Consider the following 27,297-nt stretch of genomic DNA (forward strand, 5'->3'; position numbering starts at 1 on the left):
CTGCAGACGAAGACAATTTTTTGGAAGCAACTGCAAAGTGTTGTTTAAATTCTAAAGATTTTTTCCACCAATTATAACAGCCAGTCAGACACTTCAGACATGAAGTCCTTCATACCCACCTGATGCTCTTAGCAGCAGTCCCAACTAATTACAGGATACAGTCTTAGAAATTTCATTATAATGATCTTCAGTGTTACCAGACCCACTGATTAAAATATTTCAGCTGCTGAATTGTTAACAGGACTTCTTTATTGTGTGTATGGATTGGAATGTGTTTCAATTGCCAACATTAAAGTGCATCACTACAAATTGTACACAGAGTTAATTTTAATAATCATCCAGACAAGTTAAATAAGGGTCACTTTTTTGATTCTAATGGAGTCATCTGCTTTAACACATCATTGAAAATTTCTCCTTCTGAGGCTGAGTGTCTTTTCCTTAACACTTTCCCCTGACCACGACGGAAAATATGATATCAAGAAAAGTTGTAAAGGAGATTTCATGAGGTCTTAGAACAAGACTGTTCCTACACAAGGCTACATATTCAATCAGTCTGATGATAATGACATGGGTTTGTTGTGTTCTGAAGAACATTGGCTCACGACTGCACGGCTGCATCTCAAGCCTTGTCACTGGAATAGTAATAAAAACAGAAATACAGCTTTCTGCAGTTTTCAAATTGCAGGAAGTGCAAAATGTATTATATTTAAAAGCAAACTGTGTGTCAGAAAACTTTTAAATTAACCAGTGTTGTGAGAAAGAGATGTCCTGTCCTATACGTCTCATTCTATTGACTGTTCTGAATGTGCAAAATATATTTATTTGACATGTGCACGATTTAAGGAGAAATGTGAAAAGTCTTTGGCAGTTAGACCCCATCATGACATCATCGTGATAAAGGGGGTAGTGAAGCTGTGACTAGTAAAGAAACTCCAATGGAGTCACTGCTGGTGGTGGTGGTGGTGGTGAAGGGATGGCTGAAGGTCTGGACTTCTGATGAAGCTCAGCCCGGGAACTGGATTGGAAGAACTGGAGGAGAACGGGGAGGAGGAGGGTCGCAGCATTTCCCTGCAGAAATGACAACTGAAAGTGGCAGAGAAGAGAACAGATTTAATGTTCTGGCACAACGACATGATTGGCTGATGGAGACTGTGGCTAAATCTGGTTTGGTAACTTAAAGAGTGAACGCCCACGGATAGCTGATTGAGAATAAGTGGGTAAAGAAAGAGCGGGAAGAGGAAGACAGGGATGAATGAGGCGTAAGATGATCTTCCTGATTGAACTCACGCTGAGCTTCATTTATTTTAACATGTTTTTCAGACAAAATAAGAAAAATGATGTAAAAATTATCATTACCTCTAATATCACTGATCATATTGTAATTGCAATATCAGTCAAAATAAATCAAAGTAATTTTTTCATGATCGTTCAGCCCTAAAAGTCTCTGTGTAACATCAGTGTTTTAGAGGTGCAGCATCTGTTCTTCCACAGCCACATTAATTGCAGAAAAGGCCCGATCATTCACTCCCTCTCTGTCTCTTGATGCATTTGACCAATCAGTGTCGAGTATCAGCATATCGAGTCACGCTCAGCACCTACACTCAGACAGCTGAGAAGGAAGGACAAACAGCTGTGAGCAGACTTTTTACTAAAATAAATGCATTTTTTCTATGCACGGCACCGATCATTAATCGGCAGAGGCAGAGGATAATTGCTCACCTGACTGGTCAGAGGATTTAGTGTCCTTACAGTGAAACTATGGTATGATTTTCCTATTTTATGCTTTTGAACAGGCAAAGACCTCGGGATTTGTTTTGACCGCCAGTCAAATTAGAGCTGTTATTTTCACCCAAAAAGAGGCGGGGTCATGGCACAGGAGCAAAGTACCTGGATGGGCTGCTCTCATCCGTGGTCCAATGAACCCTTCGCCACAGGTCAGAGAGGAAGCACTGAAGTAACTTTCCAGCTCTTATCATCGCTGCCATGTAGATATTTACAAGCAGTTTCATTCAGTTACCTGCGCAATAAAAAGAATTAAATGTCCCTCAAATGTCAGAATTTTGTTCCAAGAAAAGAAGAAGTTAAGATTCTGAAAATATAAGACAACTTTGTTCACACATAATGAACCCTCATGAGACTGACTGATTCTGCTCTCAGACCATCTTGTTGTCATTAACGTAATTGTTTGGTTGGCATTTTCTAAACCCGATCATTTATGCACGGTATTATCAGTCTTCTCTGCCCACTCCACCTGTTTGAATACAAGTGACTAAAACAATCTCCTCTAATCTAATGGGAGAAGCAGCCAGACGCCTGCAGACATCAATATCCTGATATCCATCTGACACCTTTAATGGCAACTTCACCTAATTACATCCCGGCCCTGGAATGAACTGTAGATGCAATAGATTTAAGTTATCTCACTAGAGATGTGGACACTTCCCGAGGCTCTTCGAGTGTCTGGCTCGCTTCGATCAATCACTGCTTTTCAAGTACAATCTTTAGAGTAGGAGCCTGGATTTCCCTCTCTTGCATGATAATTAACCACTTCACTGCAGGCAGGCCTATTGGCGAAATAGCCCCTTTTGAAACCGAAAGGTCTCTGGTTTGATCTCCATGACAGCCAAAGCGACCGACAGAAAAACATGTGTCCTCATGAAGTGTCCTTGAGCAGAGCACTCGACCTCCACCCTTTCATCTATTCTCATTCCTCTCCGGGTAAGAGCTCCCAGCGCAAGTGTCAGCTGAATGCCCGAACATGTAGCTTTAAATGGATCGCAAGCGTGTCACTTTTCAGCAGCCGCATTTTCCTTCGCCTGCATCACAATTAAGCACTTCTTGGTTGATTTGAAGGACAAGTTTAGGGGGGCTGGGCCATAGAAAAAGGGAGAGAAGTAGGAGACTAAACCTGAAGAAGATGGGGAAAGAAAGAATAAAGATGGAGAGATGGGTGGAGTTATAAAAGAGAGTATAATGATATGAGGCCAGTGGGATCCCAGGAGGTGAATGGAGCGTCTGTCATATTGCTCAGCAGCATGTTAATGAGCCGAATGGACCAGTAGAGATGAGTGGACTGATGCTTCAATGTCACACAGCAGCACAAGTATCACAGTTGTTGAGGACAAAAAGGACATTGACTTTCCTGTAAAACATTCTCACGTAGCTTTTAGTTTAAATTGTATGCAGTTTTACAGCTAGTGGGTGTAGTTTAGAGAGCCAATGATGGATGAACATCAGCATTTTAGCAATACTGATGCTTTTCATGGCTGCTGTAATTATAAAGGTGCTGTACACTGTACAAATCCAGGATGTGAAAGTCATCAGGACTCAATTAATAAGCTTTAAATAGCTGCCTTTCTGTCTTTGAAAGTTTAATCTGATGAGTTGGATCTTTTCTTCACAATCTTCATTACTAATAAAAGGCAACAAAATGAATGTTGGGAAACATGTGAAAACGTAGTATTACCAAAAGATCTGCTGGTTGTGATCTAATAAGAGCAAACTGTGACTGTAAGTGCGAGCAGAGCCAGTAAAAGCAAGATTTTAGAGGGCCAGTATATTCACATTATTGATCACAGTGAATTGAGTCACATCCACTGTGACATTTTCTCCTCCACTATCTGCACTGTGATATTTAGATGCTTTACTTAGAATCCCTTTGGGTCTTTTATTTAAATCACATGGGTAGATTTTTACACACACATTATGCAGAGATACATCATGCATTTGTGCACAGAGTCCAAAATAATGCAGATTAGAGCTCAACTGGAAATTGTTCTGTTTTGTCAGAGGGAATGTAAAATATTCTGTGATGTAGAAGGCCATTATCAACTCACAGAAACAAGCATGCTAATGCCTCTGAACTCAGAACAAGTGGCGCTTTCACAAGTCAGTCAATAAAAGTGCATACATACCATTTGCATAAATAGAGAATGTGTGGGTTTGTGTGTGTTGTGAGTGTGTACACAAGCCACACTTCTGGAGCAAAGTCAGTGAAGTTATGTTTCCCCGTCTGCAAATAACTCATGCGTTGTGTCCTTGAAACCAACTGGCTATATGTTTTTAAATTTGTCATCTGGAAACAGGATGGTATGTGGTTTCTCAGATGTGACTTTTATTATTACAGCAGCATAGAGAGAAGAATGCTTACAACTCTTTAATTCATATTTTTAGAGTTCAGAGGAAGTTTGTTTTCACATCTCAACGCTATTTTTGTCTGTGTTTCAGTCACAAATCAAGATTCAGGCAAAGAGGGTGGAATCAGGCTGGAAATAATGTTGGATATGTTAGTACCAACCACCACAGGTGTCTGTCACAGACTGAGAAATCAAACACACCTCCAAACATACCACTGTATGAGCCTCACTGTGCCCTCTGAGGAGCATTAATCTTTAAAGGAGAATTCTGTAATATATTTAGTTTAATAAAGTATGAAATGACCCTGATATGTCATCAGAAATTTGCCCGTTTTCTGTTAATTAGAGTTCAAATTAGTGTTGAACGTTCACTGAATGGGTAAGTGTCTCTTTATGAGTCGAGAGAGAGAGAGAGAGAGAGAGTCACCAAACTGTGTGTTTTCAGAGAAGTGGACAGGCTTAACTTTACATCAGCAGACAACTGACAGAGTCATAAACCGCTGATCTGCTCACAGTGGAGGACTTGTCATCACTTGTTATTGTTGATTTACGATGCTGCACTCGTCTTGTGGTCCTTAAGTCTGGAGAGGAGGGAGCGCAGGGAAAAACTTGCTTTAGCCACAGATTGATATAATATACAGTCTATGCTGAGACTGCTGTATGAAGTTTTGCACATGTAATCGCTACGTAAAGGGAGAATTCAAAATCTGAATTCCAGAATCATTTGTGAATGTTGTTGCGTGCAGCTGGTGACATGGTGTGTTCCTCAAGGAAAAACCCTCTCTGTCTCTCTTTCCTTCCTGCAGTGTACCTCGGTGTGACCAACCTGAATGCATATCAGGTGAGGATGACCAGTTTGTGCTCCCAGTGGCAGCCTCACCGACACGCCAGCGCCTACCGAGTCCTCATCGAGTCTCTGCTCAGTGAGTTCACATACAGCTGCATGGCCTTGTGTTGTTTTCATTGTTTTGCCCACATCCAACTTGAAGGGAAAGAAAAGCTTCAGGTTGCTGTTGCACCTGTGACACACAGGTGAGAGGCGAACCGGCACACACACAGGGACGGGTATCAGTACGATTTTATGGATACTGATGCTGCTTGTCAATAGTGATGCTTATTGATAGTACTCACCATAATTTGGTAAGTAATTAGTAATGCATTACTCTACTCAGACAGTAATATTGTGAAGTAACTTTTTACTTTTAAATGAAAATAAATAGTTAAATGTAATATACTACAGTTTGAAAATGACTTGCCGAACACTGGTGTTCATCCAACTGTTGGGTGCTTTGAGTTCAGCCTGGTAAATCTGTTGTATTACACATTGATCTAATTCTTCCTTTCAGTGTGTAAACACGTCTACTCAAAACCAAAACCAGTGTCAGAATTCATTTACAGTATTTTACCTTTTTTCTCAATGATCCAACGTGGTGCTTGAAAATCCTGCATAAAGACCATCGACCACCTGAAGTCTTGTTATAGTAAAAGTTGCATTTTTTGTTTTTAATGTTGGTGCCAATTGGAATATTTTGGCATCTTTAGGATTTATGACGTCACGCAATATCTCAATCTTTGTGCTAAGCTCTGCTTAACTGGACCTGGATCTGGACACAACTGGACAAAACTAATACAGTGAATACAGTGAAGTTCATTCACCAAAATATTGATGGTTTCCTTTAAGAAAAGTCCTGTTTTATGTTTTTGTTTTAATGGTTGATGATTCATAAGAAATGTATTTCTGAGAAAATGAAGATCACCTCCACATGTATATAAGGAGAGATGTATGCAAATTCAGATAACATGCATGCACACAAATCTTCTCTCCTCTCCTGCCACATCACATTTGTGGCTCTCAGGATTATCTGGTGAATTTTAAGAGGAGGCTGATGAGGTTATTAAACGTGACTGTGCATCATTACCACTACATCAACCAGACAGTGGGATACATTATGGAATATATATGCAGCTGTGACTCTCCTCAGATTTTCCCATCTGACTCCTACGCTGCATATCTGGGCTGGTGGGGGGGGGGGGGGGGGGGCTCATGCACACTCGCATGCTTTCATTAGTGGGAGTTTCAGTATGCAGCACAGAGAGAGTGTCCAATTTTCTGAATCCCTAAGCAGCCAGAGATGACAAAGGTATTGTTGTATCCCATCAGAGGCGCGCTGACTGTCTTAAAGGTTTAGCTGTGCAATCAGACACTGAGCCACTCTGTAGACAAGGAGGGCTTACGGATCGTAGCCTGGTGACATTTACATTTGCTGCGTGAGGTAAAATACAAAAAAAAAAAAAAAAAAGAAGACAAAGGTTGGTACAATGGCTGCCAAGTGGGTCAATGGGATGTTACAGGAATGACAGTAATTGCGCCTTGTTGTGTCTATTCTGAGAGGTAAACTTTAAAAAAGAAGAGAAGAATTAGTTCTTTCTCATCAAGGTGATGAAGTTTTGGTTGCACCTGCAGCATGTTCTCTGATTGCAAGATGATAGAAACAAGAAAAACAAAACAGGTGCCTCTGTTTGAAGTTCAGTGTTTGTGTGGGAGTGTGAAAATCAATGACGGCTGAAGCCTCCTGTCTGGATGAGGCACCGCAGACATGAATGACAATCAAACACAAGTTTCTGAATGTTACTTCTGAAATGTCTCATACAGTGACCTCTTGATGTAAAGTCAGTAGCTGTATGCTAAGAAAGTGACATGGAATAACGTTACTGGATGCTTTCAATTTATCAGACATTCTGAATTTTACTTTTTTCTCTCGCTGCCTAACACTGAATGAACAGATTCCTTTTAATTCAGCAGTCAGTGATCACACCATCAGAACCATCATGCTTTCTTACATGTATTCTATCTACATCATAAAATTATCTCAGTGTAAGTAATTTTTCTCTGTGTTTTATGCAATTTAATACAAATGTCCCACACAAGCACAAGACATGCTAAAACGTACATACAGATTTCATTTTTCCAGTCAGGTTTCACCTCCTCCACTGTTGTCTGACCAAATCCTGTCAGATGTGCTTCTTTGGAGCTAACGCCAGCCTGAGTTGGCCTTTTATTAAATATCAGATATCAGTCACTCAGTGTCATCCACCTCTGATACATGACGGAGCTTCTAGCAACAAGTAAAGTGATCTGTCTGTTAGGAAATTCCATTAATTGTTGAGTTAAAGCAGAGCAGTCAGAGGACATCGAAGGGAAAATAACAAAACATTTTCTCCATAAAATATATTTCACCAAAATCGGTGAATGAATTTATAAAATTGTGTTTTCATGCCATATGTAACCCAGCCAGACCCTCTGACAGCAGCTGTTGTTTTTCCAACCTATTTTCTGTCTCATGTGGTCTGATAAACAGTAAATTCATCAAATTAAAATCGACAACACATCTAGTATTTATAACAAACGGAAATCATGGACGTGTTTATTTACATCCGTGGCAGAAAAGTGAGATCTGATCATAAGTGGTCAGAAAAAACCTGTCTTCAAATTATCTCCAGAGTTTTATTAAAGTTATGAAATATTTTCTTTTGTTTGATGCACTTTGATGTATTCTTCTCCTACTGTAGCTGTCAAAAAAGACTCTGCACCAGAGTCACCTCCATGAAAACAGCCTCACAATTACTGAAGTTATATTCTTGGTTCTGATTCTCTGCAGCCAACGGGCTCGCCGCCAACAGAAATAATTGTGTATTTTCCAATTTGTTTGAAACTGATATAACACTCCAACACACCAAAATAACATCTAACAGCAGATGGTGTGGCCCCGAGTCGATTGCACACGTCCACCGTTCAGTCACCACCTCAAAGGTAGGATTGACTTTTAATACAGCCGTCATCCACCAAACAGGATGGTAATGGCTGTTATTCATCACCTTCAGGCCTCCAGCAACAACACTGCCATCATTAACGTCATATAAAAAGGCACATATTATGGCAGCCGCCCCGTGACTTATGTTTGTGCAGTTGGTAAATAATTACCATAGAAATGTTTCTGCTGCAGAAGAAGGAGAGTAATGATGAAGTTAACCTGCTTTTGGTATGAATTGTGTGTTTATTTTGTATTTTCACCAGTCCTCCTGCGGCACATTTGTTGTTTTCATTGTTAAATTATTGTTAAATTAAAGTTTTAGTTCACAGAGATCAACCGTTTGCCTTTCCCTGTATAGGATGACAAAGGCCTGCTCTTTGAAAATAACACGCACATATTCAGGTTGCCATCACAAAAATAATCTATTTCTCACTCACTGTTGTTTATGATGTTGTTGCCCTGATGTTTTACAACACTGAAGTGGAAACACAAACAACAACACCGCTTTCCAAATGGTGTTATTGTTTGTGCCGCTGTCAAAGAGACAACAGCTGTACGCAACACCACCTTTCTGTTTCCTCAGAGTCTCTGTGGAGAAATGAGGAGAAGACAGGAGCATCTGAACTATGAAGAGGGACATTGAAAGCTTTTGTAATATGCATAGCATAGTAATAACATAGTAATAACATAGTTTGAGTAATGTTAGCTTATAGCTTCTTACAGCCAAGTCACTACAGTGGGGGTTGGTGTCAGGGTGGAGTGAGTGAGGCTCACAGGGAATCAGTCTAAATGGAGGTGGTGTCATTAGCCTCTAGTCATTACACTGTGCAATCAATATTTACTTCATAATCATAGTTTCAAGCAAAAAGTTCCTCCCACCTCAGTGTTGATTTATAACTTAACCATGATGTTCAAAATATTCACAATGAGCCAAGAGGAAAAGTAACTTAAAGCTTTAAATATATTTTTTGTTTTAATATACTTTTTAAAACTATGATGTGATAAAATGTTTTTAGTTTGAGTGAAAGGAATGCATATTTCAATGCCTGAACGTTACCTGATTATATTCAGAGTTATCTGCCGTGGCTGAATTGAGTGAATATTCACCTGCACGTTGTTGCAGCAGCCACGTCTAAGTCTGGACTGTGAAGTCGACACTAGAGGCTGATTAACTACTTGTTAAGTTGGAATTAAAGCAGCTACTTAAACTGGTTGGAGCATAAACTAACTAGTTTGGATGTAAAATCGTAACTAAGACAAGTGTCTAATCAGTGATCAAAGCCAGAGCTCCGTCGTCATGGTTAGCTCTGTGGCTGACATGTGGTACAGCTAGATCGATATTGGAACATCATATCAATAAATTTGCTCACTACTAGATTACTGTGTTGTAAAAAAAAGCTATGTGGCAGAAAAACAGCTCATTAATGAGTATAATGCTGTAACATTTTATGATTTGCACCTACCCAGGGCTGCGTGTAACTGTTTAGTGGTGACTTAGAGTTATGTTTTACCTTATCTTCATGGTGTGATCACTTTTATTTTAATAATGAATAAATCACAGCTTGGTAATAATGTATGTTATAACTGGGCTGGTGCAGCAGTCTGCTGGTCTCTTCCTGCAGCTGTTAAACTGACTTTTGCTTCCCAGCGCATGAAGAAATACATTCATTTTGTAGGTGTTGTTAAACGTCCCCACACATACCTGCACAGTGTTAAAATAAGTCTATTTGGATGTTGTGTCATATTGGCAGTTTTATTATAAGCCTCAGCTGTAATAATTGACTTGGCACAGAGCCGCGGCTCTTTCACTCATTAAAATGTTCCACCTAACCTCTGTGATGAAGTTGTACAACTGAATACATTGTGTTCTGTGGATAATAAGTTTTTCTTAGAAATATATTTGACATGTTGTCAGTCGACCCTGACCGCCAGCATGAAGTGAACAAAAACAACAAACACATGTTGATTATTTCAGTAATTGGATTTGGCTCATCGCTTATTCATGACTGTGAAAAGTTTATTTTGTTCAGTTTTATTTGGGCAGAAACACAAACTGAACTGCTGACAAACGAACAGTCCTGAGGGATATTTGAAACATCTCACTCGGAAAAAGAAAACAAAACAAACCAACAGGAACGTCCAAATGAAAAAAAAAAGTTAAGGAGATCTGGTGAGTCAGTACATGTTTCTATATTTAATGCTAATTATCATTATCACCCACATCTGGAATGCCCAGAGGAATTCACCCACCCATCTTTCTAAGAGGGAGGTCGTCTTCATGACTTCTGCTTGTTGTGCTGAATGACGCGTTTGGAAAGTGATGAGGAGGAGAGGTCCTCATTAAACGCACATTTTAAATTTGTTTCTGAGTCAATCAACTGAGACAGTTTGAATCTGTTAAATTACAATCTTCATTGACTGGAGAATCCTTTCTGTCTCACCTCAAAAACCAACATATATTCATCCTGAAGTCCACAAAACAGACAAAATCAATACAGTAATATTCATTTATTTATTTATTTTTAATTATATATTTATTTTATAAGAGGCTTAGAGTGTAAATTGGCACCAGGAGCCTCTGGGAATGTTTTGGTTGTTTGCTTGTGAGACATCTGTAAGCAGTACAACATATTTACAGAAACATGAGTTATGGATTTATGGAAAGCCTCCATCACCGCGACAGATTTCCATCATTTTGATTCCAGAGAGGACACGTGTATGTAGGACGGTAGAACGAAGAAAAAATTGTGACGGGGGGGCAGTTTGTGCTACCAAGTGACTGCAATATCAACTGGAATGATACATTTTTTATAGATTGGAATGATATAAAAACAAACTATACAAACAAAATAAAAAAAGCATTTTCTTCCCTTCAAATCATCTCAGTCTTGAGTGTTTAAATAAAGAGTTGGTTAAAGCCTTTTTCAAACACAGCACCCTTCCTTCCCCCGATGATAACAAGGTGAAGTTTGTGTGTTTTTACTGCAGACGGTCAGAAACAGGAGACGAAGCTGAACGGAGGAAACAGCAGACACTGTTTCAACAGCCTGAAGCCCAACACGCAGTACAAGATAAGTGTGTATACTCAGCTGCAGGACGGGACTGAAGGACCGGCGGTCACTGTTATTGAGAAGACACGTGAGTACATACCCACACACTCACACCTGACACCTTCAAACACTGACAGACATACAGAAGGGAATCCATCACTTTGATGCACTTTATATATTTTCGTGTCTTAGTTTACAGGTTACTCTGCACATAAATAAAATCCCGCTGCTACTCAGTTTTTGAGATTTTTGAAGAAAAACAAGAAATGCCTGTTGGTTAACCTGCAATAAGCAGGACATCCACAGCTATTACAAAATATGGATAATTATTGATCATGTAACTTGTGATTGATGACATGTTGTGTACTCACAAGTTTGTTGTGTTACCGGTCTTGGTTGGGAAGCAAAAGACAAAAAACACCACACAGGCGTGCTGACCTGTCCTTTTCTACCTGTCCTTGCTGTTTCTCAAGTGTCGATGGAGCAGCTGAACATCACAGATTGGCCGTTCGCACTTCACTCGTTGCATATAGGGATCTGATTGGCTGTTTATGAGCCAGGGCGGGAGCACATGTGGGGTTTGTCTGATAAATGATTGGCTGTTTGTGTGCCACTTATAGCTCTATCATCAAAGGATATGATGGACTGGTTATGAGCCGAGGGGATTTGTTTGATGCTTTCATGGCGGTTTGCATTTAATGTGTTTAAGTGAAACATTTTCTCAAACTGCTTTCTCACTGCTTTTGATGATGTGTCTACTGCTGATAGATCACTGTCATTTTATCACCCAGGCCTGGTTTAAATCCTGCATTTCAGTTTCTGACTCGATCCAAAAATCAAAGTTTATTGAAAAATGATGGATGCAATCATTTTCAAGATTCACAACATGTTTTTATGTAACAAAATTTTCTGCTTCAATCTGTATAAAAGTCAAAAAACTGTTTGCTTTCCCAGTTGCTTCATATAAAGCGAAGCACACACCTGTTTAAACAGGGAGGTCTGATGGCAATTTAGCAGCACCATTTTAATTACACTCATGCTGAATAAACTGATGAGTTATATTTATCAAAGAAAACTGATTTAATTAAAAAATCCATTTAATCCAATGAAACACATCTTGTTCAAGAATTTACATTTCTTTTTAGGGTGATGATGTCATAACTATGATGGCAGACATTTGAAAATCTTTGAATGTCAAAATATTGACATGTTGGTACAACTCTACAGGAGATTATTAACACTTTATCACACAGCTGTGTACAGTGTTCTAAGGTCTTATCTAAGTAAGTAAGAAGCCATGTAATAAATGTGATAATGTACAGTGAGCAGGTCAATATAGAAAAATATATTGTGATCAAGACCTCTCTACTTTGTGTCGAGGTCCTTCAGGATTCATTTCACAATATTGACCTGCTCGCTGCACATTATTCTTACACAAAACATCTGCTGAGTTATTTCTGATTCAAAACGACAGTGAGAAGTGCTTTTGTCCAGATAAGTGAAGGAAGAGACTTACAGGCAAATTCTGTGGTGGCCTCACCGTTTTTATAATCACGTGATTCTTAAACACTCCTGAGACGTTTTAGACGTGATATGCTGACAAACATATTTTTGCCCACACACACAGACACACACATCGTGGTTATCTTTCATGTGAGGCTGTGAAACACAAACACACTCATACATCCACCACTGACACATCAAGTACTTTACCTCCTCCATACAGTGTGCCAAACTCCCATTTGAATGCACCCATACATGTGTCATAAAAACAATATAGCAGAAACACACACTTGACAAACACACACGCACAGTCAAACAGTAAGTGCTGTCAGCTGTCATTGTGTATAAAAGAAGCCCACAACAGGCTGGGAGGACGATCACGTCATTTTCAACATAAAACATCTTTTATCCTCGCGGGAGCGATGAGAGCTGAATCCTCGTCCTTCCTCTCAGAATGAGCCGTTTGTTCTGCGCCGGCAGCCCCAAACACTAATCAAGACCTACTGTCTGGAGACGAGGGAGGGGAGGGAGGCTGCTGAAGGTTTTTTTTTTTTTCTGTTTCATCAACAACACCGTGTGCAGTGAAATCTTCCAGGGTTAAAAGTTAAATTCACCCTTTTTTTTGAAACACGTATTCTTGCAGTTTCAGCCTTTGTCTTGGAAGCTAAGATAATTTTTTTTATTCTCCAGCTGCAAAGATGAGGACTCGTTAAGTCTAACCCACCTGTCTCCACATGCATGAAATGTCCCTAATTATGTCCGCTGGAAGTCCTGGCAGCTATGCAAATTTGTGACAAAGGTATATTATCACATTAAAATAAAAAATATAAAGTGGACAGTTCCAGTCTTTGAGTGTGATTTACTAAACGGCAGCAGCACACAGATGTGGTGGAAAGCATGTTGTTATTTAAGGACCAGTATGTATTTAGTTGATGGATTTAGTTGCATCCAGCGGTGGGTTTGCTGTTTGTAAAGACTGTGTCACACTTCCTCCACTCAGTAAATCAAAATTCACAGTTTGTTGCAGTAATAGTCACGTAGAGCAGCCACAGGTGTGTTTATGGAGCAAAGTCAGAACTTAACTCAGCTGATGCTTTTCAAGGGACAAGACTTAACATGATTTATTCAGTTTTCTTAAAATTGTGTATCATTTACATCGCTGATGACCTTTCTAAAGATTTTAGTGCTCTTTCTTCTTTTGGCAGGCGGCTCTTTGTTGTCATCAGTTTGTCATCGCTTGCAGATACTTGAAACTTGCCTCCAAATGAATATTATATGGACAAAATATTAGTTTAGTTAGTAAGAGTTGCTGTTTCAGCACGGTGCAGTATTTGAAGGTGTTAATTAATTTCTAAATTCTGCACTGCGCTGCCAGGCAATTATAACCAGAGCTTGACAGAAATCATGGCAGGCACAGTGTTTCCTGAGATTGATTACCTCTCAGGAACAAATTCTGACTCTCTGCAAGTTAATTTCCGTTGTATATGGAAATTAGTAAAGTGAGGACAAAGAAAAGGGGGGGAGGGAAGAGAAGAAGAGGGAAGTCAATAAAATGAAAGATGGGAGAACAGTTCTGCAGGAGATGGAAAGATGTGAGGCTGAAGATGTGAAAGCACAGAGATAAAAAGAAAGGAGGGAATAAAGGAAGAATGTTCCTTCCCCAGAGCAGGTATTTGTTTGCTTGAAGCGGCTCCCCTCCGTACTGTAGCTCTGCAGAGAGCCTCCATGGTGATTTATTGCTTTGTTTTGATGCAAATGAAAGCTGGAGCCTTTTCTCCAAATGACTATCCCCATCGCTGCAGGCAGCCGCTCCTGAACGCTCCCTACCTGCCATCACAAGTAATTCACAGCCTCAGGTAGCTGATTTACTGCCTAAACAGCACTGAATGAATAAACTGTGTGTGTGAATGTTGTGCGTGTTTGTGAGGGGGCAGTTAGTTCATGTAATCTACCCCCCCCCCCCCCCCCCCCCCCCACACACACACACACACACACACACACAGAATAAAGGTACGAAGTTGAAAGCAGAGACAGTTTGAGTTTAATTTAGACCGTGGCAGACGCTGTGATCAATCTGCCAAATTATACAGGAGCTGAAATCACAGAGCTGAATGTAGTTATTTGACACATACATATTTTACACACATGTTACATGGCTGTCTGAGGCTCGCTTCTCTCTCCAGTTGATTTTAGGGGGGAAATGTAATTTTGGGGTCATATAGCATGTGGTGATTGATTTACGATGAATGTGTGTCGTGATTGCAGGTTTTCGTGTCTTCATGTGCGTCTGTGTGTCTTGTTTATTCTCTTCACACAGTACCAGTCCCGACCCCGGCACCGACCAAGCCCCCCACCACCACACCGCTACCCACAATTCCCCCTGCCAAGGAAGGTATGAGCTGGTTTTATATTGTAATTTATATGGTCAACTTCCTGATGTTGATGTCTTGATTTTAAAGGGTTAGTTCAGATTATTTAAAGTGTGGTTGATGATTGATAGTCTCTGTGTTAGATGGTGGAGCAGAGAGGAATGGCAGGAAAGATGCTAAGCAATGAACGGCTGAAAATATACATATCAATATTATCTTATCATTATTATTATTCTTACTATAATTATTATTGTTATTATTATTATTATCTGATTTATTATCCAATATTAAATCTTACACACTGGACTTGGTTTAAAAAATACAGTTTTTATTTCACTTATTTAACCACAGACATCATGTAAAAACAACACAGTTAATTTTTCTTGTTCAGCAAATATTAAATAAATAAATACAAAATGAATTGAAGGTTCTCTGGCAGTAAAAACACTGTTGCACTGCTCGAGGTGTAACACCACAGCTGGCTGCAGAGGAGCACTCGTCCTTCTAAAGTTATGAAAAATGCCACAAGTTCTGATTTTAACATGATGGACAGTGGATAAATACTTAAACTGACTTCTCATTCCCTCCAAAAAAAAAAAAAACATTGCCTTCGGCAGTTTTTAGCTTGACTTGTATCCAGACTCTGGAACATCTCAGTTTAGGCAGCCTGCGGCCTGCAGGGTCAGAAAGTAGGAAAAGTGATCTACCTAAGAGAGATCGTGAATGAAAGTTTTGATAAGGGATTCATTGGCTGTGGAGCATAACAAATCCAGGGATTTTATAAAGTTAGAACAGGACCCACATTGGAATTAGCTCTGAGGACCCGTTCCTATCTGTATTTCAGCAGAGCACAATCACAGTGATGCTGTCAGAGGAATGTCAATGAGACTAAAGATGTAAAGAGGAACATTTAGACTATAAACGACGGCTTCATTAACACAGAGCTGTAGCCTGTTCTACACACCCACATGACAGTACAGCCATACAAGCCTGAGCATCATGATATATTAATTAGTCAGACAAATTCTATACACAGGATAGCTTTGAACACAAGCAGGGGATTAAATCAGCTGTGTGTGCTTTGAGATCAGTTTTCTTCATTAGGCCGCTGTTGGTGACAGCATCAGAGCTGAGACACTCTTGATTTCTTTCATTTTCCTTTTTTATCCTGATCTGCAGCGACTTGATTTCCCAACAACTAAGTTTAGTTCACGTCCTCCCACATCTCATTTTATATAAATCAAAATGTGACACATTACTTGTTTAAGTGAAGACTTTGACGTGTTGGCATGTGTGAAGACGACGGTTTAGTGTCAGTCTACATCAACGCTGCACCAGCGGAGTAAATGAGCTTTAACTGTTCTCCTCCCACGCACACACGCACACACACACACACACACACACACACCAAATTCTAGCGCATGAAAGCAGGCTCAAAGTGTCTAAATATGGTGAAGCCATAAAGATCATTTTCAGTTCCAGTGATCACACACACGCACGCAAAACACATATAATTAGAGAGATAAATCTTCAACAGAAGGGTAATATGAAATAAATCTCTTCAGATTAGACCCGGTGAATCTTGGATTCGTTCCAGCAGTTCGCATCTCAACAAACGTGTAATTCACATTCTTCCTCTCACGTATCTGGCACCACTGAATCAACGTTTTTAAAACGTTATATTTGTGAGGGGAGAAGAAAAGATGCTGACGCTGTAACCAGCTTGTACACGACATGCATCGTTCCCCTCTCCGTCTTTAAAAAGAATATTTGAGTTTGGCACTTTAGATCATGCACTGAGAGGATTCATACTTTTTTCCAAATGATTGAAAGTGAAGGCATCACACTCTTTTTCTTCTTTCTCGTTTACTTTTTATTTTCCTAACTTGCTGCCTCGTCCCCTCTGTTTTAAATTTAACAGCAAATGTAGAGTTATGAGGATTCAGCATAATTACAGAACTACACTGAAATTAACTTTAAATAAATATATATTAACACTTCTCCCCTTGGAAAACTTGATTAATGCAAGCTGCAGGGTGAGCTTTATTATGGAAGAAAGTAATTTTGTTGCTTTGACATTTGTGGTTTATTGAGTAAACAAAGGGCAGATGACAGAATGAAAGCTGTCTGCGGATCAATCCTGCACCAGCTGACCCTTAAATGTGATTTTATTGGAGGAGAAAAGGAAGTGATTGGAATGATTGGTAAAGAGAGCAAAGGAGGCAACTTTGTGTTTTGAATTTAATGAGTTTAACACGTTTTCAATCGTTTACGAGTCGAGACCTTTTCAGATCTAATCCGTCACTCAAAAGGTGATTTTCTTTTATTCCTGAGTCGTCATCCATCAAAATCAGGTCAGCTTGTTTATTTGAACAGAGATGAAAGCCGAGTTATAAACAAAGACAAGACGTAAATAAAACCAAGAAATCAATGTGTAGAGTAAGAGCCACTTTAAATCGTCCCCCAGTGAGCGAACAAAACAAAGTAAAACGACTGCAACAACTTTGAGAAAGTATTTGTCTACAAATTATCCCCTCGATCCAAAATTAATGAATTCTGTAACACATTTCATATTTTATATTAAAAGAATCTCAACAATCATCTGATTTCTTCTCAGTGTTTATCTTTGTCTTTCACAAACATTTAAATGTTTAATATGTAACATGTTTGCAGTAAAAAGTCTAAATTGACAAGAACTATGTTATATATTTTTTGAGTTAAGTGCATTTACATTATCTCAGATGTTTCCAACTACGTTCAAACCCAGAGAAAAATGTTATAAATAGTTAAAAACAGAATGGAAAAACAGATATTCAAGGCAACGGTGTGTTTCCTACTTTCCTCTAGTTGCTGTAACTTGTGGGGAAACATGAGATACGTTGGAGAGTGAGGGAGGAAGTTGGCAAAAGTGCTGATGCTTAACATCTTGAAATAACATAATCCCTCTTTAAAACATTACTATATAAAAGAATATATTACAGGACGCTGGTATGAGCACATACAGCTGAGAGGAGCTTCATCAGAGTGTGTCTGTGAATCATCTGATATAAACATCATATCAACTCATTTAATAAGTAATAAGAACAATACTAACATTAATGGTGTAAGGCTGAGCAATATAAACAAAATCACAATGAGTTTTTTAATAAATAATCATCAGTAATGTGGATATAATGACTAAGTGCTTAAAGGCAAATTATAGAACAGCTAAAACAGTCTGGTAAGTCCAGAAGATTATAGTCTCCTTCTTGTGCTTCATTGTCCTTCTTCTTTCATTCATCTTCATCTTCCTCCATCTCACTCCTTTCATCTTGTTTCCATCTCTCCATCTCGTTTCCTCCTTTTATCTTCTCATCCTTGACAGAAACAAACCAAAAAAAACCCAAAACATTAATTCTCTCTGGAGGTAAAAAATATACAGTTCTGTGATCAGTGTGTGTCACTCGTCCCTCACCTTCTCCCTCTGCCTCTTCTCTCCTTGTCAGTCTGTAAGGCGGCCAAAGCCGACCTGGTCTTCCTGGTCGATGGCTCCTGGAGTATCGGTGATGACAACTTCCTAAAGATCATCCGCTTCCTGTACAGCACCACTGGAGCTCTGGACAGGATTGGCCCAGATGGCACACAGGTACTACTGTTTTTTACTTTTTTCCAGTTAAAGGGATTTTTCTGAGACGCAGTAGTTTTGACATGCTTGTCAGTGTTCTTTATTTTGGTGATTTGCCGCACGCCGCTGTGGCACGAGAAACGGAGCAAGAAATGAAAAGAGCATCAATGACGTTCAACTGAATACTTAAATGTTGGTGTCAGTGTTGGCTGCATTATGTTATATTAACAGTGTGTGAAATGTAATTTTCCTGATGTCATCAAATACTGACACTTTGTCACGTATACAGAGGTGACCTTGAGCATCCGTACACACAAAAAAAAAAATAACCAAAAGAATAAGGTAGACATTAATCAGTAATAAATGATTGATTAAAATGTTTTTCGGTGGATTGTTCAGTCTATAAAATGTCTTCTTCAAACCAGTGGTCCAAAACACGACCTGGAAACCCAGAACAAGCAAACATCATTTATATCATTTAACGTAAAAAGATTGTTAAGTCAATAACTAACTGGTAAAACAACTAACAGTGCAGAGTTAATATTATGTCTGTTTCTCAACAGTTCTTCTTAATGCATTGAAAACTTGCATCTGAAAATCAGGAATATGTTCCTGGTTGTATGGTCTTAATCTCAATCTTAAAGTATTTCACACACAACCAAAAGTAGTTGCTGAGGTAGAAAACACCAGGGGCAAGTAGAACCTGACACTTTAAACTAAACTCAGTATAAACCTTTGCACTTTTGTTGTTGTTGATTATTGTGCTCCTGTGTTATCTGACAGGTGGCCATCGCACAGTTCAGCGACGACGCCCGCACTGAGTTCAAACTGAACTCCTACAGCAACAAGGAGCGACTGCTGGACGCCATCAACAAGATCTCCTACAAGGGAGGAAACACCAAGACAGGTGAGTCTCCAGCCAACGCGCTGCTGGGGACGACAGAGACACAACAGCTGTAAATCTTTCTTGTGGTGGAACTGCTGCTGAGTTATCGAGCGGCGGCTGAATTTGTTATTGCAGCCTGGTGGAGCTTCAGGAAACATGAGAGAGTTCAGGATGTGTTGAAATTCTGTGACTGCAGCAGATAAAAATCCATCTGCCCAGAGGAAATAATCTTTAAATCCAAGAAAGACACCTGTGAGACAAATCAGTCTCACATGCACACACATACACACACACACATACACACACATGCACACCCCTTCCTAATTACATTATCAATAGTTATTGAGCAGCAGGCAACCACAAACAGAAAAGTGAATCTGTGTGCAGGCGTGTGTGTGCTCCATGCTCTGTGTCAATACATGTGTGTGCAAGTTAAATGTTGTGAACACGTCTTCATGTAAAACACATTTACAAGAACGTGTGCAACTTTGCCTTAATACCTACAGTCTTGCGCCTGTTTTAGTGTGTTTCTTGAGAGTGTGTGTGTGTGTGTGTGTGTGTGTGTGTGTGTGTGTGTTGAGAGTTTGTGGGCGAGCAGGGAGAGTCATTAATCAGTGTTTACAAAGCAGCGCAGCCAGTTTGTCCTGCAGGGACGAGACTGCGGAGGACAGATTTGTAACAGCATCACTGCTGGGGAGGAATTCTCCCACTGCTAATGTCACACTGTAAAACACTAATCCTCCTCTTCCATCAAGAAGCAGCAGTTTGGGAAGTTTAAGAGCATTCAATCACCTCGTTCTGCTGCACACTGCAATTAAGAATCCGTTTCCCGGTGTTCCCACAGGCCTGACCAATATTTCATTACAGGATCCATTTATTAAAATGTAACATCCAGCATGTTGGTGGTCCATCAAACACTGCTTCATTTCAGACACGTACAATGGGTCCATATCAGTCTAACAACAACAATAAAAAACACAATTCAGGGACAACAACGTAGAAATATGATTATTGTTGTTCACAAGTCCACAGTGACTAAAACACAGATGATACAGACGTTTGTTTTTAAAAAAGAGAGAGAGATTACCCTGTTTCACTTTGTGTAGGATCAGTTAAGGCTGTTATAATTACAGTTTTCAAATTAGTTAATAAGCATATAAATTTATAAATCTGTCAACACAGCATGAAAGGCAGGAACATTAGTGGTAGCACCAGAGAGCTAAATCAGCCAGTAAAAGCCGACCAGTTACATCGCTCTGTATCGGTACTGGTGCTGATATGAAAACTAAATGTTGTGCAGATTATTTTTATTTCTGCATTTATAGCATGTTGTGTCATCCATTCTTGAGAACTGGGACAAAAATGTCCTACCAAAAAACATTAAAAAAATATTAATACCAACACTCTAATTCCATTTTTTGGATTTAGATTTATATACATGAAATATATGTAATTTATAAAATGTTCTGGTTTGCTTTAATTTTTTCAATTTCTTGCTCTGTGTCAGAAAACACTTTTGTCCCAGACAAGAATTCACAACTTCAGACAATTTAAACTAAATTTAAATGTGCTAAAAGCCTTCAACATCTAAAATTTATTATACCTGCTGATAACACAGCTGTAAAAATGTGCTATTATCATCATCTTTGTTTTAGAACAGCTTTTATTATGAAAATGTGAAGTTGTTTCCCAGATTTCCATCAACTCTTTCAGATTTTTACAAAAATATGATTAAATCAGGCATAAAGAGGTTTTAGTTTTACCCTAAATTTCACTAAAAAGCGGTGGATGTGACCATGGTACTGACCTTAAATGACTGCTGTCGAGTGACTGCTTCCTGTTTCTGACATCTTAGACGGACACAGAAGAAAGACAGAAGACAGATTCTCAGATTCACGTTGTGGTTTTATCGCTGGCTGCTGAGTTTGTGTTTTCCCTGCTGCTCTGATGCAGCTGATGTTCAGCATGTTGTGCACCAGTTCATCGTGGCCTGTCATCAAGTGTTACAGTTTTGGAGTGAGGTCGTCGTTCTGCAGTGAAAACTAATTCAGCTGGTCTCACCTCTTTAGATAAACTCAATGCAGGTTTTACCTCGTGTCACAATCGCTTGGAATCAAATCGAGGACCAACAGATCTCCCAACAAGAACAAGAACGGCAATTTAAAGGTCTTGAATCAACTGAATACAAAGTTCGCCACATGAAATTCAGATGCAGCACCAAATTAAAATCTTCCTGCCTCAGAACAACATCAGCATGTGGGGAGACTTTGTCTTCTGGCAAAAATAAAACAGTGAAAAGTCTCATGTGAGGCAGCGTTTGGTTCTCTTCTCCATCTACAAAAAATACACCTGTGACAAACCATCTGCCTCATTATTCACTGCAGTCTGTTTTCATGTCTATATTTTTCACGGGGTCACTGCCGTGTCAGACTTCTCTTTAAATAATTTGTAACTACAGATCAAAAATTAATCACCATCCTAAGAGAAGAAATCAAATATTTTTTTTCATACCACCTTCTATTAGAGATGCACTGATTGCAAGTTTCTTAGCCAATTCAGATTTTTTAAAGTTTGACCCACCGATTCCACCAGACTTCGTCACACTCTTGCATGCTGATTGGATGATGGGTGGTTGGGTTTGATTGACAAGTCTGCCCGTCCAATTAGGTCGAGCCATCCAGCATGTGAAGGAAAACATCTTCACGGCAGAGGGAGGAGTCAGGAGAGGAATCCCCAACGTCCTCGTGGTCCTGACCGACGGTCGATCTCAGGATGATGTCAACAAGGTTTCCAAGGAGATGCAGATGGAAGGTCAGAGCTGTGGTGTTTAAAAAATAATCCTGAAATTCAAGATGAAAACATCATTTCTGCTTGTAGACTAGTTGTTTCATATGTGCTGAGTGCACATTATTGAGTTGAAGACGTTTTTTCCCGCTCTGTCTTCCCGTTCAGGGTACATTGTGTTTGCCATCGGCTTCGCCGACGCTGACTACGGGGAGCTGGTGAGCATCGCCAGTAAACCGAGCGACAGGCACGTCTTCTTCGTGGACGACCTGGACGCCTTCAAGAAGATCGAAGAGAAGCTGGTGACCTTCGTGTGTGAGGCCGCCACTGCCAGTGAGTAACCACTCAGGAGGAGATCACCTTTATGTCATTGTCAGTAGGAGCAGGACAGTGACTTTGTTAACATTATTCTGCTGTATGTCATGGAAGGAATCTTAATCAAACACACCTTTTCCTTCTTTCCCAGCTTGTCCGTCTGTGCCGATGAGCGGCAGCACAACACCAGGTAAAAGACCAGAAACGTTGCTTCATTTCAAGCAGTTTGTCATCAAAAACAAGGGAGCAGCGTAGAGTAAACTCATCAAGAAAGAGTTTTTTCTAGACCCTTAAACAAGCAGAGTATCTATTTTACCCTCATTTAACGTATGTAGGCCACACATGCAGTGCATCTCTTACTTCACATTAAGTTCTTTGTAAACTTTGGTGAAATTGCAGCTTCAACTGATAGCAGTGTTGTGTATGCTTGGTGTTCACCTCAGCAGGTGCATTTATGCATGTGTGACTACGCTCTTACACAGCTTATTGTCATGTTATGCTTGTGGTACTTGAATGAATAGAAAAACAGCTGGACAGAGAAGTGATTTCATCAACAGCAGCCCTTTTGTTGAGCCTGTGCCCAGTTGCAGAAAATCTTACTAAGGTTGCCCTTAAATTTTCATCTAGGGATGCCGTAGAAAAAAATGAGCTGCACCATAAAGATTCATTGGGGTGAAGAAAACTCTAAAAGGAAACACAGATCTTTGTGCTGCAAAACTTTTGAAATACAAAGGTGCTTCTCTATGACGTGTTGTTTTTTAAATCACCACGAAACTGTGTGAGGACCAAACAAAAAAAACATCATACACCCACACACACACACACACACACACACACACACACACACACACACACACACACACACACACACACACACGCATTAGACCTGTGTTAGATACATACATCTTGACATGGGGCTGCTTCACAAAAAGGTCAGCTTAATGTTGCATTTAGGTTCAGTGGTCGTTTCTGGATTTCTTACTTTCTGAAAGCACCAAACTGTCCATTAAATCATCAGCTGGTCACAGCTGCAGCTTTTATATGATGTTAAAATGCCTCCCCTCTGTCATCAGGTTTCCGTATGATGGAGCTGTTTGGGCTGGTGGAGAATCGCTACAGCAGCATCTCCGGTGTTTCCATGGTACCTGGCACCTTCAATACCTTCCCCTGTTTCCACCTGCACAGTGATGCTTTTCTGGCGCAGCCCACCAGGTACACAGACACACTGACATTTGTAACTGTACTGTCATGTGTTCTCTCATATAAAAAAAGAAACTGAATGCTTTGTTGCTTAACTGCTGCATGGATAATAAAATGCAACAGGAGATATCGTAGTGTGTTTTTCAAAGTAAGATGAAAAGGTGAAAGATGAAATGAAAACAAGCTCTTATATCTCCAGCTGACTACTGACTAGATCCACAACCCATAATATACACATAAATAGAGATCTTAACCAAGATGTTTGTGTTCGGGCTCACAGGTACCTCCATCCTGAAGGCCTGCCCTCCGACTACACCATCACCCTGCTGTTCAGACTGCTGCCCGACACTCCAGAGGAGCCCTTCGCCCTCTGGGAGATCCTCAACAAGAACAACGAGCCGCTGGTGGGAGTCATCCTGGACAGTGAGTCTGGGATTCTCAGCTGTGGGAGCGTCTGGTTTGCAAAAAACATCAATATGAACACATTTGTCGCTTTGTTTTTGCTTTATATCTATAATTACAAACCCAGAATAACAATCATGAACTGAATGTAATATAATAATCAAGACTGTACAAGATCTTTTTTGTTGACGTGTAGTTTGTCTCTTCCTGTAGACGGAGGAAAAACTCTGACGTTCTTCAATAACGACTACAAAGGAGAGTTCCAGACGGTCACATTCGAGGGGCCAGAAATCAAAAAACTTTTCTACGGCAGCTTCCATAAGGTCAGAATCCATGTTGTCCTCTGTGTCTGACTGATTTCTAACATACTGACTGATTGATCATCTGTCAGAATGAACGACAGACTTAAGATTGATTTATGCTTCCCAAGATGTTGTAGAACATAAATGATGTCGCGTCAACAGTTTGTGAGCAACAGTGATGCGTACTGAAACCTGATTTTTCTCAAGTCTACTATCTCAAAAAAAAAAAACCTTGACAAAGCTCTCCTGATCAACGCTCATGTCTTACTCTGACTATTGATTGATTGATTAGCACATTTACTGGATGATAGACGTGTTTGTTGGTTGAGTTAATAACTTGTTTCACTGACTGGTTGATAAACTGATATGTGAACAGTCTTCCTCACTGATGTATTTATTGACAGCATGTCTCTTTTGGTTGATTGCTCCAGTCGCATATTGTCCCTGTCCTTACCTCCTCTCCCTCTTTCCCATCATCCTCCATTCCTCGCACTCATTCTTCTCTTATCTAAAGCCTGGCTGAGCAGTGAGACAGTAGTCAGAGTCCTGACAGGCTGAGTCGTGCCCTGAGCCTGAACCTGCTCTCAGTCATGTTGTGTTAGTGTCAGTGTGTCAGCGCTCAGGGACTCACTGACTGATCTGCAGTCACTTCTGTCTGCTTGCTGTCAGCAGAGCTTATCCTGCTTACCTTTTAACCTTTTGTTCTGGTAGCTCTGTGTGTGTGTGTGCATGTGTGTGTGATTTTATAATGCTGGAGGACCAGGACCTGCACTGCCAACCTGAAGATCTGTAGAAACACACAACTTTAGCAATTGTCATGTCTTAGCTAACTTTCTAAGGTTTAATGGTCCCCTGTGGGTTACTAAAGTTCAGCGTTTCCTCAGCTTTTCTAACACTTTTCACATTTATTAGATAAACTCCGAATGTCTCCGGCTGTCATAATTCTTTAGTTCCTGAAAAGCTGACATCTTCGAAATATGACAAAGTGGAGAAATTTCCTTCAGCAAGGTTTTTAGACTGATATGGCAGCGCTGCTTCACACATTTATATTACAGTTCTGCAGCACTAATGCAGGTCGGTGGGACAGTCTGTATTTACACACACACACACACACACACACACACACACACACACACACACACACACACACACACACACACAAGTCGGCATGCTTTATTGTTGGCTTTGCTGCTTTAGAATAAGTCGCCACGACTACTTTTATTTTAACCTCCAAAGTTTCAGGTGTTTTTACTGCAGCCACACTAATAAAAACACTGTAATCTAAATTGAAGTAAAAATTATAAACCACAACAATAAACCCACAGCCAGTTTTAACCAGCTTGCCATTGTTAATTGATGAAAAAATGGTCAGAGCAGTTTTTTAACGTTTAGGTTCTGGTGGATCATCTTTAAATTTCCAATAAAGTCAAAATATTTGGGTGACGTAGGTTTGATTATGTGTTTTTTTTTTTTTTTAATCACATATATATATGGTCATATATCACCTATATGTCAGTATCTGGCCCAACAATAAACAATAATAATAATAAAAAAATGTATAAATAATATAAATTGTTTGTAGATATTCTCTCTTCAATGGTATTTCAGAGTTTGTCTTTTTCTGAGTGAAGATTTGAAGCTGTTGATGATTCATGCTGCATGAGGAGGGAGACACACGATCTGTTTGGTTAAAGTTATAATTTCTGAAAGAAAACTTTTCTAAACATTTTTCAAGGCTGATTGTGTTTGGTGTAACAGACCACATGGCCTGTCAGGTTATAGACTCCTTTAAAAATGAATACTGCCATTAATGTTACTTCTTACAACTTATTATTATTATTATTATTATTATTATTATTATTATTATTATTATTATTATTATTATTATTACTATTTAACATAAGTATTTCATATCATATGAATATTTCAATCATCTTCATAAATATATAAAGTATTTTTGTTGCTTTATTAAATAAGTAATTTCTCCAGTAGAACTTAAATACAGGTGTAAGAAACCTGTAAATGATGAGTGTGAAACTCTTCATTTGGTTGCAGGTCAGATCCAGAGATGTCTCTTTAGTTTATCTCTGCGTGAGAAAAAAAAAAAAAAACTAAATCTCAGTCTGAACACCAACAGAAAATGAACCTAAGGAGAAATCAAATTGTTGAACTGTAACATCTGATTACTGATGTGGAAACTGAGCTCACTGTCACAGAGTATCCAGGGTGTTAGTGATCAGCATCCTGCAGTCTCTATCATTTTATAGAATATCATCATCTGTGGACACTGAACACTAAACAGTAAAAAATAAAACAGAGATAAATAAATAAAACATTTGATTAAAAAAAACAAATCAAAAACAGTGTCTCTTTTTTAAAAACCATGAACCAGTTACTCGAGATAATCCATAGTTGTGAGCAGTTTCATGTGGGAAATACTTTCTTCCTGCAGTAGAGTCTACTGTTTAAAGTTTAAAGAAGTGGTGAAGTGACTGAGTGAACATTTCGGATGTTTTCTCTCTTGCAGCTCCACATTGCGATCAGCAAGACGAGCGCCAGAGTGGTGATCGACTGCAAGATGGTGGCCGAGAAATCCATCAACGCAGCGGGAAACATCACCATAGATGGACTGGAAGTCCTGGGCAGGATGGTCCGCTCCAGAGGGAACAAGGACAACTCTGCACCGGTGAGTAGAGCACACACACACGCACACACACACACACACACACACACACACACACACACACACTAATATAAACACACACACAGCTACATATTCACATGACAGTGAAAGCCCAGAAACAGCCCAGTTGACTGAGAAACGATCAGATTCACATGATTGAGGTTTACTCTCTGGTATCTTGGCTTTAAAAAAAGTGAGTTGCCAGATTTGTTTGATTGGCATGGCATGATTGGTGTTTTACTTGCCCCGGG

At 39.6% G+C, this 27,297-nt stretch overlaps 1 protein-coding gene across 2 annotated transcripts in view; it reads left to right on the top strand.

Moving 5' to 3' along the window:
• Positions 1 to 27,297, top strand: part of col14a1b (collagen, type XIV, alpha 1b) — a 197,349-nt gene that overhangs the window by 104,921 nt on the left and 65,131 nt on the right. For both annotated transcript variants that reach the window (XM_084738506.1, XM_084738507.1), the window contains exons 22-33: positions 4,943 to 5,059; positions 10,937 to 11,086; positions 14,819 to 14,893; positions 18,356 to 18,495; positions 19,258 to 19,381; positions 22,028 to 22,171; positions 22,313 to 22,477; positions 22,611 to 22,649; positions 23,533 to 23,671; positions 23,940 to 24,082; positions 24,275 to 24,384; positions 26,891 to 27,049. In XM_084738506.1, the coding sequence (XP_084594632.1) occupies positions 4,943 to 5,059; positions 10,937 to 11,086; positions 14,819 to 14,893; positions 18,356 to 18,495; positions 19,258 to 19,381; positions 22,028 to 22,171; positions 22,313 to 22,477; positions 22,611 to 22,649; positions 23,533 to 23,671; positions 23,940 to 24,082; positions 24,275 to 24,384; positions 26,891 to 27,049 (1,505 nt within the window). The remainder of the gene's footprint in view (positions 1 to 4,942; positions 5,060 to 10,936; positions 11,087 to 14,818; positions 14,894 to 18,355; positions 18,496 to 19,257; positions 19,382 to 22,027; positions 22,172 to 22,312; positions 22,478 to 22,610; positions 22,650 to 23,532; positions 23,672 to 23,939; positions 24,083 to 24,274; positions 24,385 to 26,890; positions 27,050 to 27,297) is intronic.

The sequence above is a fragment of the Lutjanus erythropterus genome, chromosome 16, assembly GCF_056507025.1.
Source record: "Lutjanus erythropterus isolate fLutEry1 chromosome 16, fLutEry1.hap2, whole genome shotgun sequence".
In the NCBI taxonomy this organism is placed as follows: domain Eukaryota; kingdom Metazoa; phylum Chordata; class Actinopteri; order Lutjaniformes; family Lutjanidae; genus Lutjanus; species Lutjanus erythropterus.